Genomic DNA, 15,891 nt, shown 5'->3' on the forward strand with positions numbered 1-15,891 from the left:
AAGGATCCTCTGCTTCACATTATGAAAGAAAGACGTGAACAACAAACCTGAATGCAACCTGGAATTTCCAAACAGATGATCTTGTGACAGCCTTTGCAAGAGTGCAGGTATGGTAAACCTTTGTCTGTGAATTTTCTGCAGTGAGCCAAACTCATTTACTGTAAACTGGGGAAGCTTTGCATAAAAACCCACAAAAAACAAGAGAGTAATTTGTTACAAATGCATGACACAGAATCAAAAGAACATAAAATGTCATAGTTAAAGTTTTCTGAAACTTACTGTAAAGAAAAGTCGTTCAATATGAAATAGAATTGTCTACTTGCTGAAGTTTGAAAGCTCATTTCTTCTGCTGCATTTTTCTCTGCTCTTGTATTGCAAATTAGTGGGGAATAGCACTACCATGCAAGATATTTCACCATATGAGTCCAGTAACATTGTAAAATTATCTTAAGCAACTGCAAAATCAGTTGGAACTTTGTGCATATTTTGCAAGTATGACTTTTCAGTGTAAGTTTGTTGGACTGCTTTTGCAATTGATTTTACAAGCAGTGCCTGCTGGAAATGAAAAGCAGATCTCTATCAAAGATACTAAAAGCAGAAATGTGTAGTTTAAACTTCTCAAGTAGTATAATTATTTAGAAGAGTACTATTAAAAGAATCTGCAAAATAGAAAGAGTTACAGTTACAAAAGTGAGTAATGTAATTTTAGGTTTTGATCAGTTCTTTTGGAAAATATTTCTTTATACTAAACATTAATTAAGAGAAAGCAAATTGTCTAAGTGGAAAATGTTAATCAACAGCACTCTGTAAAATCAAGAATCTATACTCTGAAATTACTTAAATTTCCAGCTGCAGGTTTATATCCTACTGAAAACTTTTCATTTGACTGAATGACATTCCCAACTGGAAAAAATAACAATTACCACAAGCACCACAAATGAAAGCATACAGAAAATCAAAACCTAGAATTAGGACCTTCTGCTCTGGTAGACATTTAGTCGTAGTCATGCAGTTGTGCAAGTCAGCAAAATTAGGCATTTTGAAGAAGATGGGAACTCCCACTGAGGAGCTGACTGCCTAAGGAGTGGCATACTGACTTTTGGAATTGACTTTATGCTTTCAATATAGAGTAGGAATTTACTTTACTTTTGGAATTGACTTTATGCTTTCAATACATGCTGAACACAAATGCAAAGAGGAAGTGTAAAAAGAATGCCCTTAAAAAAAAAACAACAAAAATATTAAGTAACTATAAGTTTACATTTCATGAAAAAAACCCCAACAATGTGCATTAGAACAGATATGAGAATCTAAAGGCATGTGTTATTTGTGGTGCCTTTTTTTGAAATGGAAATGTTTAATTCATATTAAGTATAAGAGGTAAAGTATCCTTCTTTGTAGAAGGCGGAGCTGTTTTGCATTTCAGTGTGATATCCCACAGAAATGAGTAGGGAAAAATAAAACTTGGAGAAGTACACTTCCAAATATATCTGATAAAATAGATAATAAATTGAGAGACTGGGGTAAACACTCTGTAGCTCTGTCTTTTAATGCATATGTTGCTGCAAGGCTGCACAGTTTAAGATACAGGTAAACATTTCTTGCTGTATTTTGAAGACTCAAAACCTCACAAAAACTTCGAAGAGATACTGATTTCCTTTACTGGTCATATCATCAATATCATCAATATCATCAATCTGAGAATTTTAACACATGCCTTCTTTTTCCATTTTTAAAGTGACATCTTCCTTAAACTCAAGGAGCACACAGACTACCAAAAATCCTTGGTTTGTGTTACAGCTAAATTCTGCAGGAATTCTGTCATACCAGTTTTTCAATTAATTTTGACATTTGCAGTCTCAGGATCATTGTTTTAAAGCAATCTGACAAACTCACCTTCTGACTTTTATTCCTGATGGACACTGTTCATGTCTACCATATGTGACAGAAGTTTTCAGAGGGAAATTTTAACTATCTCTGTTGTGCAATATGGAGGCTAAAATATTTGTATGGAATAGTATGAGAGAATAACAAATGAACCCTACACTTCCCCAGCTCCTTATTCCAATAAAGGATGTCTGATACACCACAGCAAAATTCACATGCAGCATTATGAAATGCAATACTGCCACCTCTAAGCACTTTGTGTTAGTTACCACAGTACATAGAACCTGTGCTGAGCTAATGCTTTCAGGATTGCCATGTGAAATGTTCATAAAATATGTCTGCTATCAAATTCTTCACAGGACAGCAGCTTTTTTTACATCCCCATAATCTCAGAAACAATGAGCTTTGCTTTTTGTCTCAAAATTATCAATACAAAGAGTGTAATCTCATGGTTTTAAATCAGAAACATAATGTGTGACTGGAAAATTTCATATTAACAAGGTACAAGATAACTGCAAAAGGTCTTTTGTCAGTGGAGAATTTTTCTTTGCTATTTACACTTCAAAAAATTTTGTTCCAAACTCCAGCATAAATATATGGAAATCTAAAAACACAAAGTATCAGCCAACATGGAAAAAACACAGATTATAATAAAAGTAATACTGATGAGATGAGTGGTAGAGTTGGAGACACTAATGCAAAACTTTGCCAAAACAAATGCTAGCTATGTGAGTATATGGCATTTCAGACAAAGAAAAACAAAAGTCTAAATGTATTACGCAAATGCCAAAGAAAAACATGTTTCTGAACTTCATGGGGATGTTGTTGAAAGACATACATTTGTTTTCCTCACAGGAAAGAGAATATGAAGCTATTTTTCAAATCCATATACATCTTTGTGATGGCTGCTCTTGTGAACAGCTCACCTCACTTCTTCCATGGCAGCTTTTAATCCAGCAATTCTACCTGCCAGGCAGACCTTGAGTCTCTAGGGATACCCCTGAAACAGGAATGGCAGACTTTTTAAAGACTGTTAAGTTCTCTGCCTTCAGCTTACTGAGCTTCCAAATATCAGTTTGGAATAACTCTTTCTTTTGCAGTTGTCACACAAGGCCTTGGCTCACACAATGCACCTACCCACAATCCTCTCTTTCCAAAAAAAATTTTTATTAACCTATCTAACTTCCAAACTTCTTGCATCATTATGAGGAACTGGACATGAGCATTAAATTTTTGGATAGCATTTTCTTTTAAAAGTTTTGTGAAACTGTGCAATACATAAGAGAATCTAGCATATATTTTTAGATATACTAAAAAGTTAAAAGGACTGTTATATAAATAAAATTTATGGGGCATTTATTTCAAATAAATAAGAGTATTTCTATTACACATGCCTCTAAATTTCCTGCAAAATTAAAGCAAACAGTTTCATATTTCTTTGTAATTTACCTTGTTAATAGATGCAGAGTTCCTTTAGTACTATCTCTATACAACAGATTTTATTTAAATAGTACTATCCCTATACAACAGATTCAGCCAGACTTAAATTGGCTGAATAATAAAAATACCCAGAAGTATATTAAAATTATATTTGTATGTATATGTATGTCTCTAAGGGAAAAAATCTGAGTAAGTATCTTTAAATCACCATAATAATTTCTGTACATCTCAGCCATTTTCTTTGAAAGCCTCAAAGTAGAATACTGACAGATGTGATGCTATTACCTTGAAGTATGGTCATTTTATAATTTTAAATGATACCTACACTATACAGTCCTACAGAGCACAAGGGACTTATCACTTGATTGAAGGTTAGCATATGTTAACACATTTTGCTAAACCAAGATTATTGTTAGCCAATCCTGGTATCTATAACCATTGGTGAATTTTCTCCATGAACTCTGGCATATTTCTCTAACCAGTAATAGAAATTAATAGAATATAATTTACAAAATTCTTCCTGTTTAGTTCTACCTTCTGGAACATTAAACTTGAGTAATTATAAGGCTTCCATATTTTATTGACCTGCAGAACAGGTACTACTCATATTGTTCCATTCTTATATAATGGGAACAAATGTCCTAGTATGATAAATGTTTCACAATAAATGTCAATATAATGCAAAGGCAAAAAGTCAGTACTTGTACATGAAAATGCAATAGTTCAGCCTGTGTCTTTTTCCATGTTGTGACCACCTTTTCCCTATTTCAGTTATCAGGCAAAAGCACCATCCAGATAACTGGAAATTCAATACCAGCCAATCCTAAAGAGGAAAGTTTGTGCTTTTGAAATCCATTCATACAACCAAGGATATGAGAGAGGAGATACATCAGTAAAAACAGGTATGTAGATGGAAGATAACCACAACCTGTAAGGAGTGAAGGCACAGGGAGTGGTGAGAAAACTGGGGGAATAGTGATGAGGAAAATCTCTGACACCTTGCATGCAAAAGCAGCACAAAGGGGTCTATTTTAAGTGTTTCAACACAAACACTTGTAGCTTGGGAATCAACCAGCAGGGACTGAAGTCCATGCACAGGTACAGAGCTATGATTTCACTGGGACTCCAGAGATGCACAGAGATAGCACATCCAACTGAAGGCATGCAATGAAAGGTTCCAGAATATTTAGGAATGACAGCCCAGAAAGCTGAGGATGGGCTGCACTCTATGCAAAATCATGCCTGGGCTTTGCATTGAAATGGGTGACAAGTCAACTAAGAGCTTATTTGTAATGATTAGAAGCCAAACCTATGAGCATTACATTGTGGTAGGGATCTGCTGCAAGACTGCTTGAGATGAGGTGAGATGGTGGATGAAACCTCTGGGCAGCTGAAGGAAGCTTTACTCTTGCCCACCCTAGTCACTCATGAGAGACTTCAGCCACTCCTATATGCTGCCAAAAATATGGCTGGGCATGAACAATCCAGAAGACTTCTAGAGTATGTTGAATACAATTTCTGGATCCAGCTGGCTGACAAGTGGTCTAGGGAATGTGTTCTTCAACAGGTGAAGGAATGTGAGCTTGAGTGAATGTCAGCCTGAATGAACTTAAATGGTTTTGGTTATTGCAGCCATGGAAATGAGAAAATGAGAAGTTCAAAATCTAGACAGAAGAAAATTGGACAAACTGTAGAAGAAAAAGCCCTGAACTTGTTAGTAGATTTTGGCTAGTTTAGGGTTCTGTTTAACAGGATCTCACACTAGACAGCCCCAGAGGGCAAAGGGCTCAGGAGAACTGGTTAATCTTCAAGGACAAGCTACTCCATTACTTTTTACCCTTGGTTTTTACAGCTAAGGCCTGTCTGAAGGCTTCCCAGGTGCCTGGCTGGAGCCTGTGAGCAGAGTCTGTGAGAGTGAAGCAATACCCATCGTAGAAGAAGTTAATGTCAGGGAGCACCTGAGGAAATGGGATGAGACAGGGTGCATCCAAGAGGAAGAAAGCTGTCTCTTGTCATTGAGAGGCCTCACTCACTTTTGAAAGGTCATGACAGTCAGAGGAGATTCCTAATGACTGGAAGATAGGAAATGTCACTTCCATTTTCAGGAAATGGAAGAAGGTCCAAGAAACTACAGGCCAGTCAGCCCTACTTGAGTCCCTGGAAGGTTATGTAGCAAATCCTCCATGAAGCCCTGTCCAAGCACACAAAGGATGGAAAAGTGACAGCAAACAGCCAGCACGAGTCTATCAAGGGCAAAGCATTCCGCACTAATTTGATAGATTACTAGATCTATTGATAAGGGGAGAAAAGCAGCCCTTACATCACTAACTTGACTATCCTAAACCATTTGTGTTTGAAGGTCTTAAGCTGTATTTTACCTACAGTAATTTTCAAAAGCTCGTGTGAAAATATTGGTGTTTCTGGGCTAGAATACTGGATATACACTTCACTAAAAATGGCTAAAAATGATACAAATTATTTTTTTATATACTTAACACTAGAAATAGCCTATAAATTCATGAATATATTAAGAAACATAATTTCTGAACAAAATATTAATGTTATTCTTAGATTAATTTATTATAAGAAAAATTTGCCTATAACATTGCCTTTTCTAAGAAATTATTAATTAAAACAAAGTCAAAAATTGTTTTTCTATCAAGGAAGAGCAATGAAAAAACATTTAAAAAATTCATGGAAGCAAGCTAAAATTTAAAATGTTAAACTGAGAAAAAAATGGACAAATACACAATGGTGATTGCATTCTTAGACACATTTAAAATTAAACCTCTTAAAAATATCAAGAATTTAGTGAGACATTTGTAGAGCCCAAGTGGCTACTGAAGGAATAAAGGAAGTTGTAAACAATACAGGATTAAAATGTAGTGTTGACAACTCCAAGCTTATAATAACAACAAACCCCTCCTCCCAGACTGGTAAAGTTTTGAAGCCTGTTTATCAAAATTAATTGAGATTGAATATATCATTTTGCCCTGGTAGTGTAGAAAACCAGTGATTCATGGATTATCTCTGAATCCAACTAAACTCCATTTTTAAAGTACTTAAGAACACAAGTCTCTACTTTTTATCAGGAAGATTTGTAAACATAATAGCCACAGCAATTGAAAAAATCTTTCTTCTTGGAATAAATTGGAGTTTGTAGAAAGAGTTTGTATTTCTTATATTTAATCCCTGGCATTCACAGATATTTAAGTCTTGCAAATTTTTTAATTCACCTAAAACACCCAAAAATAAACAGCAAACTCCAAACCCAAAACAAAATTAAAAACAAAACAAAACAAAAAACCAAAGAAAACAAGCAACCACAAAAAACCAAACCCAACCAAGCCAAAAACTGTCATATTAAAGATGAACAGTTCAAATTCTCAGAGTATGACATAAATGTAAGAATTCCTCATACAGATTCAATCTATCTGGGCCAATATCCTGAACCACGGTCGCAGCAGATTACTGAGATGAAAGCACAAAACCCCAAAAACTGGGGTAAACAATCCTGAGAAAATGACTTGAAAACAAGCCCACCCTTGAGCACAAACTAAAACTGGCAGTCTGATGGCTTTGACTCTGTATGTGTTCCAGTTGTTCAGCACTCAAGGAGTTGGAAAAGACCAGCTTCAAACTCCTTGTTTGAGCTCATCTTCCAAGATTAACTTGAATACAAAAAGGTCCACCCTGATGGTGTTTCCTGAACACATGAGAATCTCTTAACAAAAATCAGTGAGAAATTGGTCCATATAGTTTCCCATGTTTAATCATAATGAAAAACAGTAGACCAGAGTCAGTAAAAACTAACAAACAAACAAAAAGAGATAGGACATTAAATCTTCAAAGTATTTGTGAAGTTCCAAGCAGTGTGATGATCGAGTACTTGACTGCATATTATATACAATCCTCCATGAAAATGCCCATTTCATCTGTCCTAATGTTTTATTTTTCTTCCAACACAGGGAACTCACAAAGCCCAGCTGTGCCTCCTCAGATCTGTACAACACTGATTCGGACTATCCAAAAATTTCAAGTATTCCAGCTGTCACAGAAAAGAACTGGGACCAGCTGAATGTCAGGATGCAAGTAGTCACTATTATATTATTAATTCTTCTTTGTAGTGCATCTGACTGTAGGAGGACAAGGAATAGGAGTTTGAGAAACAATGAAAGGGAAAACATCTTAAGGAGAGCATCTAGCACTGTTAAACGCAATGCCCGAGACCTAACGTGTGATATTTACACTTATCTTCATGAGAAATACTTAGACTGTCAGGAAAGAAAATTGGTTTTTGTGGCACCTGATTGGCCAGAGGATATAAAACACATGCTGCTAGCAAGAAACAGAATTCGTAAATTAAAGAATAATATGTTTTCTAAGTATAAAGCACTGAAAAGTCTGGATTTACAACAGAATGACATATCAAAAATTGAGAGCGAGGCTTTTTATGGTTTGGATAAACTTACCACGCTCTTACTTCAGCATAACCAAATTAAGATTTTATCTGAGGAGATTTTTATTTATACACCCAGTCTAAACTACCTTCGTCTCTATGACAATCCCTGGCATTGCAGCTGTGAACTAGAAACTCTTGTTACAATGCTACAGGTTCCAACAAACAGGAATTTGGGAAATTATGCCAAATGTGTGCATCCAGTAGAACTGAAAAATCAGAAGTTAAAGCAGGTAAAAGCTGATCAGCTATGTAGTGAAGAGGACAGGCAGGATCCCAAAAACATAAAACGGGAGAAACCTGAACCTGCCAAACCAGAATTTGATTCCTCTTTGTGCCACATGTATGTGTTTCCTGTGACAACTCTGAACTGCAGAAGAAAAGGTTTGTATCTGTCATTATAACTGAATTAATGATTTATATATATATATGATATATATTTATTCTGTTTATTTAATCCTTTCTACACTTATTCGCACATTATTTACTTCAAATGAACTTAGTATAGCACTCGCTTTGCTTAAACTGATATTGTTAATTTTTTTTCTCTTATAAGTATCAGCAATAAGCAGGAATTCTTCCTGCATTTTACTTCTGCTCTGCAGCCCAAATTCCACAGATATTCCTTAGTGCTGTAATGCATTTAACAGAAATCAACAGGATCAAAACTAAGCATATTACTTAAGTTACTAGTCTGATTGTACAACTATAAACATACTAATCAGTCAGATTACAGCTCTGCTGAAACTGTTGAACTGATACAGACAAGCACACAGTGTCTTTTCTTCCTTCCATTGTACAAACACAAAAACAGCAATAACTTTAACAGAGGTGAGCTGTGAAGCAGGACTGGAGCAGCCAGCTGTGTTTTCAATGCCCAGAGGAACCTGATTGCAAAGGAAAGGCTTTGCATCCTCACATTTGCTGCACAAGATTTCTTCTACTAAGGGAAGAAATTTTATGTTTTTGTTCATAAAGAAATAACTCCTCTGTGTCCTTCCTCCAAGCACCCAGCAAACAATTCAAAGTTGAAGGGACTTCAAGAAATGTTTTGCAGACACTTGGATCCATTCCATCTCTAAATCTTTCTCAGGCCCCTAAGAGCCACAGTTAAGCCCTGAGGGTAAACCAGATGGGGTATATATCAACACGAAAATGCACACTTATTTGTCCTTTATATTTCCCATATTTTATCCCACGACAAAACAAAGCAAACAAAAAAAAACAATTCAGAGAATAATTCTTTAACATAACAATTCTGAAAGAAGCATGGCTTGAAGCAGCCAACATTGTGAGACCTTTTCCCCAATTTTAGCAGAGCTTAGCCTGCATGTTTTATTCAGCTGAACTTCTATCTGCTTTAAGACCAACTTGATTTTATATAAAAATTTCAGTTGCACCTTTATGCCAGAGAAAAGCTCAGAATTCAGTATAAGTAGATAATATCTAAATATCAAGGATTAATGATTTCAGTAATTGATTACATGGCTTATCTACTATGTATGTCATAAAAATGGTCTGTGTTCTTTATTTTTTTTTCACCCTGTAAATTCTTTTCTTGTCTGTCTGGCTCAATTTTCTCTTTCTTTTACCATGAAGCTACTACATCTTTTATTAATGATTTATGCTGCTTTTATTATTTTTAATGTTCACCTATCTTATGTTTCCTTGTAGATAACATCTTAATAATTAGATTATCGATTATGATCTTAATTGTCCTTCATAGAATCTTATATCACTCTTACTATTCAGTGAACTGTTATTGAAAAAAGCCCAGGCATAAATTATAATTCTATTATAAGCAAAGACTGACTTCACACTCTCCCCTCTTAGTGGTATCAAAGAGATGACCTGAATACACAAATATACCTAAAAACTTCTGGGGAAAAAAATTTTACTTTTTCCTCTAAGTCCATAGAAACATTCAATGTGATTTGATCTTCATGGGAGTTTCAAAGAGGTTTATGGTATTTGAAAGCATGGTTTATTGTCTTTAATATTAATAATGGAGGAATAAAGTTATTTCAACCTCTACATGAGAATACTAGGGGGTACAGGGACTGCCTCCTCCAGGTCAAGAACAAAGTATATCAATCCAGAACTTCCTGCATGCCTAGCATGGACACACTGAGTATGTTTCAATACTTTTTGGAAGTACTAGATCTACTGTGCATATGTTTGACAGCTGGATGCAGATATCCCATGGATATTTGGTATTTCTGAACATATGGCAATCTTTGATGAAAGCATTGTACTTACTGTCTTCATATATGAATATTGTACAGCAGATGCACAATTTCACTGGAATTTTAATCAGAAATAGGAGTGTAATGCACAAAAAATCCAGGGAAAACACAAAAACATCTCTAAATCTGTGTGGAGAAGAATTCAGAATAGAAAAAAAAAAAGTGCATCAGTTAACAAACCAGTAAGATGACATGAAAAGCTGCAATCCATTATTCCTTTACAATGGAAGGAATGGAATGACAAGCACTTGCTCTACCACTACTAAGTATGTCTAAAGAGGTAGGACAACAGGTCAGGAACTTTCAATTAATGCCAGAAACCTCATGAAAGAAACATCTTAAAAATATATTTATCCATGTGTATGTTCTCTTTTTTAAAAAATAATTTGCTTATATCTTGTCAGACCAGTGATATGCCAGACCCTGTGGGACTCCAGAATGAAATACTCTATGCCCTTGATTCTGTTTTACAAAAAAAACCCAAAACAAACAAACAAAAAAAAAACCCTAAAAAAGGCAAAAAAGTAAGGAAGCAAAAGCAGTTTGTTTGCATTTCTACAAAGAACTTGTATTTTCAAGGACAGTTGAAAAAAGAGTCTGCTTTCTAGTCCTTCCAAACTCTCCAAGTCTCTAAATTCAAGCATTATTTGCATTCATTTGATAAATAGGCCCTGAAACTGTGACATCTGCAGAAGCAGGAAGCAATCCAACCACAGCAGGCTGGAGTGGTTATAATATTTATGTATTTATAATACCACAGCTCTGCTTATAATCAGATTTAAGGCAGGAAGACTCTGGTATGTTGCTGTAGTCTCATCTCAAAAATACCTGAGTCATTAGATATCTTCAGAACTTCAAAAGTACCACACAGAGTCCAGCACAGATCCAGAAACTCCTTGCTTTCATTCAAAGATGGTCAAACAAGAGACACTGCTCATTTTCTTGTTATGACAGTGTAGGATTTGAACACTCATTGAGCAAATATAATAATCCTGGAGATTAGGTTTGTTAACATTACCCTGAGAGGGTTCAAACCACAGTCTGCACTTCTCAAGCATGGGCCCTTACTACTGGAGTAGGAGCTGCTCTTTCTGGAGTTCTTTTGCAAGGAACACTGTAAGGATACAGACGCCAATGGCTGAGAGGTCCTCAGCTACTTTGGAACTGCCAGTGATAGAAGTAGGAGAGAGAAGCAGATAAAATGCCACTCTGCTGCCTGGGTGGTTTTTATATAGTTACTCTGGTTTCTTTTTTTTTAAGCAATCAAGCCCTTCACACATATATTTTTATATTAGTATAAAATATAAATATATAGTAATATATTAGTATAAAATAGGCTACTACTTACCCTATTCCTATGTGAATGGTCTAGTTCTACTAAAATAAAAATATAAATCACAGAGGTTTTACTATATCCACTAATGAAGAGAACAATTTTCAGATGAAATGTAAAGGTACAAGTAAAGAAAGAACGAGATTCAGAAGTTGAAAAAACATGGCGGCACTAGTAGAGGGGATAAAAGGGAAAGAAAACAAGAAAAATGTTAGACTGACAATACTCTGTCTTGCATGCAACTGTAATACCTAAGTAGTAAGAATAATCCAAAACTGATACAAGTTGTGTCTTTTTCATTTTTTAAGATTTAAAGAAAGTTCCAGGCAACATGCCTCCAGATATAGCTAAACTTGATTTGTCCAACAACAAAATTAGACAGCTACGAGCCAAGGAGTTTGAAGATGTCAGTGAACTGAAGATATTAAATCTAAACAGTAATGGAATAGCATACATTGATCCTGGTAAGAATAATTTTAAATACTCATTTAAAATTATTTCTCTTTATTAAATATTGTCTCATCAGATATAAACTGAGTGGGAGGGGGAAGGATTTAAAAATCTAGAAGTTGGTGCAAATTTTACCTTTTTTTACATTTCAATTTATCGAGTAAAGGTTTGCACTGAAATATATTCATCAGGAAAATCAATAGAGAAAGACACATTTCAGTTGCCCTTTCTGAATACTAAACTAACCAAGTGCAAAAGGTAATTATTAGGACTCAAGTGTCCCTAATGGCAATTTGCTTATAGCCTATGTTCATTTGGACTTAATTACAAAAGCAGATATAAACAGGGTGAGAGAAAGAGAGATAAAATGCATCATGCAAAAAAGGGTTTATCTAGTACTATATTGGCAATTAAACAGCATCAGAAAGTGTTACTATCAGTAAAACAGTACTTGTGAGGTTTAACATTACACAGTTGATTTATTTAAATTAAGACTTCTGCTATTAAATGAAACAGTGTCCAGCAAAAAGTATGAACGGCTCTCTGAAATGTAACTCACAAGCATTATTATGAAGCTCCATGTTCACTCCATTCCAATGCTTAAAATGTTAATTTGAAGGTTCTATTCATGCACACAAATACTTGCATACAGGAAAAAACCTCTGGCCCTGCACAGTGTCTGATAATAAGTTTCCATACTCCTACTTCTGTATCATGACAATAACAACAGGATTCAATGAGCAAATCAGGCATTCATCCACCTCACTGTCTCTATTCTACACTCAGGCACACTCATTAAGTGTTTTATAGCTTTACCAGCAGTGCAACTCCTCTAATATTTCTCACTTCTGAAGGCATGTGCCATATTTAAAAATTCAATGTTTGACAAATCCTTTTATAGCCTCTAGCCAAAATAAAACAAAAAAAAACCCAGTAGCTGTAAAATTATAAAAATGTTTTTCCTCTTCTAGATATGAATGTTTTTCCTGTCACAGATATGAATGTTTTTTTCTAAGTTAACTTTATAAGGTACCAATAACTATTTTTCTATTGATTAGCTGCTTTTTCAGGCCTCAATAACTTAGAGGAGCTGGATTTATCAAACAACAGCTTGCAGAATTTTGAATATGGAGTGCTGGAAGATCTTTACTTTCTGAAAATACTGTGGCTGAGAGAGAATCCTTGGAGATGTGATTACAACATACATTATCTTTTCTACTGGCTGAAGCATCACTACAATGTTCACTACAATGGCCTAGAATGCAAAATGCCTGAGGAATACAAAGGATGGTCTGTTGGAAAATATGTCCGAAGTTATTATGAGGAATGCCCAAAAGACAAGCTTCCTGTTTATCCAGAAACTTTTGATCTGGACAAAGATGATGAGGAATGGGAACGACACAAGGAGCAAACAGTTCAGACAGTAAAGAAGCATGGAGTAATTGTCACTGTGATAGGCTAATAAGGGAACCCTTTCCTTAGTAGGTTTAAATATCTGATACTTTGAGAAAGAAATACATGCTGTTTACATTTGTTCTAATTATTCTGTTGGTTTGTAGGATTATCTGCCTACAAAGATGTCTGTATATTGCCAATAATAACTACAGAATGACATTAGTTCGACAGCATCCTTCATCTAGTAATTGTTTTTGACAATTTGTTCTGGACACTTTTGTGAAATACTTTGGCAAATATTTGAAACTATACAGTAAAAATCAATAGACACAAATGTACATAATATGGTGGGAAGAAGCTGCCTTATGTATGAACACAGTTTATGTGCTCACACAGAAATAGCTGCAGGATTGTGACCAAGACCCATTTTTTCTTGAATGTATTGACAGTTCTTTGTATCTATCAGTTTCCTGAAATATTCCCAGAAAATGTTTCTAAGATTTTTATATCGACTTCCTGTTGTTTTATTGTAGACCAAAAAACCAAACTTAAGACTAACCTTAAATACAATTCCAGAAAAAGAGGAAAGGCAGTTGTTATACTAATTAGGACTCAAACACAGAAGGTGGGTTTCACTTGCTGATTTACCAGTGTTCCTCCTCAGTCCTGAATGAATAACTGAGCCTCTGCCTCTTCCATACCTGAGGTGCCTTGAAATGATAAGTAGCCAAGACATGGTTGGTTCCCAAGATCCAGCTCCACATGCTCATAATTGTTTTGTTTGGTTTTTGAGGCAAGCAGAGCTGAAATCTCTCTAGGAAGAATTGTAGGTTGTTGTTGTATCAGTTTGACACAGATTATGCGCCATCACTTCTACATGATGAAGATTACGTGAAGGATGCTGTGGTCTGCATCCAGCACATCAGTGCCCACCCAAACTGAAGGTAAGTATGCTTTTGATAGCTCAGAGTGTGGGACATTCTCTAAGTTCACTCTTCTCTCAGCTCATTTGTAAAATGCATGTTACAGAACATCCTTGTCAAACAGCTATCTATGTGAATACTCATTGATTAAAACCTGTGATCATTCTAACACTATAGCAACAGGGCAGAAAAAATGCCTCAGCTAAATAGACGAGATATAAAGATAAAATTTATATCTGAAGATAAAATTCCTTGCTGCATAATATACTTAGATCACTAAGAAATGTGTACGTGCAGAGTAGAAATTCAGGGCCAAAACTTTAAATTTCTCATGACTATCAGGGAAGAAGTTCTGGAAGACTCCATGGAGAAACTTTGCTTCTTTAAAGATCTGGAGACAATTATGGTATTTTTGCATTCCTCTGGTGCTTTGACCACGAGTCCCAGAGGTGGCTCATTTTGTTCTACAAGACATAGCACTCAGTGCTTTAGTGCTAACATGAAATAAAAGAACAACATAAAGGAAAAAATCAGGAGATATTGAGGGTGGTAGCAACGCCAAAGAATCTCAAAGCAAACACATCCCATTATTATTTGCATTCCTTTATGTTCTCCATTATTCAGATATGAATAATTTAATGGTGCTTTGCTGACAAACTGGGTAATTTAGCCATTTCTTCCACAATATCCTTCAAAAACTTTATAGCAAAAATACAAGAGTATCTGACTCATCCCTGTTCCTGGAAATATCTTAAGCATTATCTTCACTGTTAAAGGTTAATCCTGATAAGACAGAACAGAGAGGAATATCCCATTTTGCCAGTAACATTCACTAAATAGGGCATATTCTGGAAACTTAAAAGTGCTGAAAGTAAAAAAAGAAAGTCTGCCACAAATAGTAGCAAGTATTTAGTAATGTTGTCCTCCTCCTCTCAAATTCTGGAGAATTATCTCAGTACAGAACCACTGGGTCTGATTGAAAAGGACAGGCAATAAAACCACAGCAGAACATCTGTTATTGGCAGCACAGCCAATGGTGAAAATCTGAGTCGGAAAATATGCATTTATAGACCACGTTATGTTAATTCTGCAAAGAGTCAGTGCTGGGAAAAAACACTAGCTTAAGGCAGGCTAAGTCTGGGTAGAAAAGACAATCCTGGAGAAGTTTTAGAAAAAAGAAAAATATAAGACAAAAAATCTGTGTGAGTGGTCTCTGATCTCTCAGGTCAGCAAAAAGTACCAGTTGAAAGAGCAGTGGGATAAGACTGAGGACCACATGCAGTGGCCTAACTGCTCTTGTTTGAAGGCCCTGGGGATTCCCAAAGAGACACCCCCACTGAGGATGTGGCAGAATAGACAACTATAATTGCAGTAGTTGCAACTACAAATAATGTAAGAACACAACAATAGAAATAGGAGGTTGGGGCAAGGATATTATGGGTTAGCATGATCTCCTGCAATGACTCATATTCTTTGAGAAAAGACTGTATGAACAGAAAAAGCATACAGGAGTTATGAAGTGGTGCAGAAGGAGGCAGCACAAGAAAAAAGACAATAATATATGTGAAAAACATACATATGGGGGAAATTACTAACAATTGATAAAACCTTCAGCATTACAGGGTTAATTGCTATTTCTCTGAGCTCCCCAAAAATGTACTGTAAAGTACAACCTCCATCAAACACCACAGCCACAAAACACAATTTAATGTTGACATCTCTGTGTTTCTGTACTGTTTAATCAAAAAGCTCCCAGAA

At 35.5% G+C, this 15,891-nt stretch overlaps 2 protein-coding genes across 2 annotated transcripts in view; one reads left to right on the forward strand and one right to left on the reverse strand.

Annotated features, from left to right (window-relative positions):
* FBXL13 (F-box and leucine rich repeat protein 13) overlaps positions 1–2,827 on the reverse strand; it is a 34,901-nt gene extending 32,074 nt beyond the window's left edge. The window contains 2 exon segments of the mRNA XM_036400575.1: positions 41–174; positions 2,814–2,827. Of these exon segments, the coding sequence (XP_036256468.1) occupies positions 41–174; positions 2,814–2,827 (148 nt within the window).
* Positions 14–13,716, forward strand: LRRC17 (leucine rich repeat containing 17). The gene is made up of 5 exons (XM_036400637.2): positions 14–107; positions 4,099–4,229; positions 7,296–8,170; positions 11,674–11,829; positions 12,874–13,716. Exons 3-5 carry the CDS (start codon positions 7,414–7,416, stop codon positions 13,275–13,277), a joined length of 1,317 nt encoding a protein of 438 aa, XP_036256530.1. The 5' UTR covers positions 14–107; positions 4,099–4,229; positions 7,296–7,413; the 3' UTR covers positions 13,278–13,716.
* The last annotated feature ends 2,175 nt before the right edge of the window (positions 13,717–15,891 follow it).

Source organism: Molothrus ater, chromosome 5, assembly GCF_012460135.2.
Source record: "Molothrus ater isolate BHLD 08-10-18 breed brown headed cowbird chromosome 5, BPBGC_Mater_1.1, whole genome shotgun sequence".
NCBI lineage: Eukaryota > Metazoa > Chordata > Aves > Passeriformes > Icteridae > Molothrus > Molothrus ater.

Bases quoted from the DNA above. Each gene is read 5' to 3' on its own strand.
- LRRC17 (XM_036400637.2), top strand. From the start codon at position 7,414: ATGCAAGTAGTCACTATTATATTATTAATTCTTCTTTGTAGTGCATCT. The intron at 8,171-11,673 runs GTTTGTATCTGT...TCATTTTTTAAG, and splicing joins TCTGAACTGCAGAAGAAAAG to ATTTAAAGAAAGTTCCAGGC. The intron at 11,830-12,873 runs GTAAGAATAATT...TCTATTGATTAG, and splicing joins AATAGCATACATTGATCCTG to CTGCTTTTTCAGGCCTCAAT.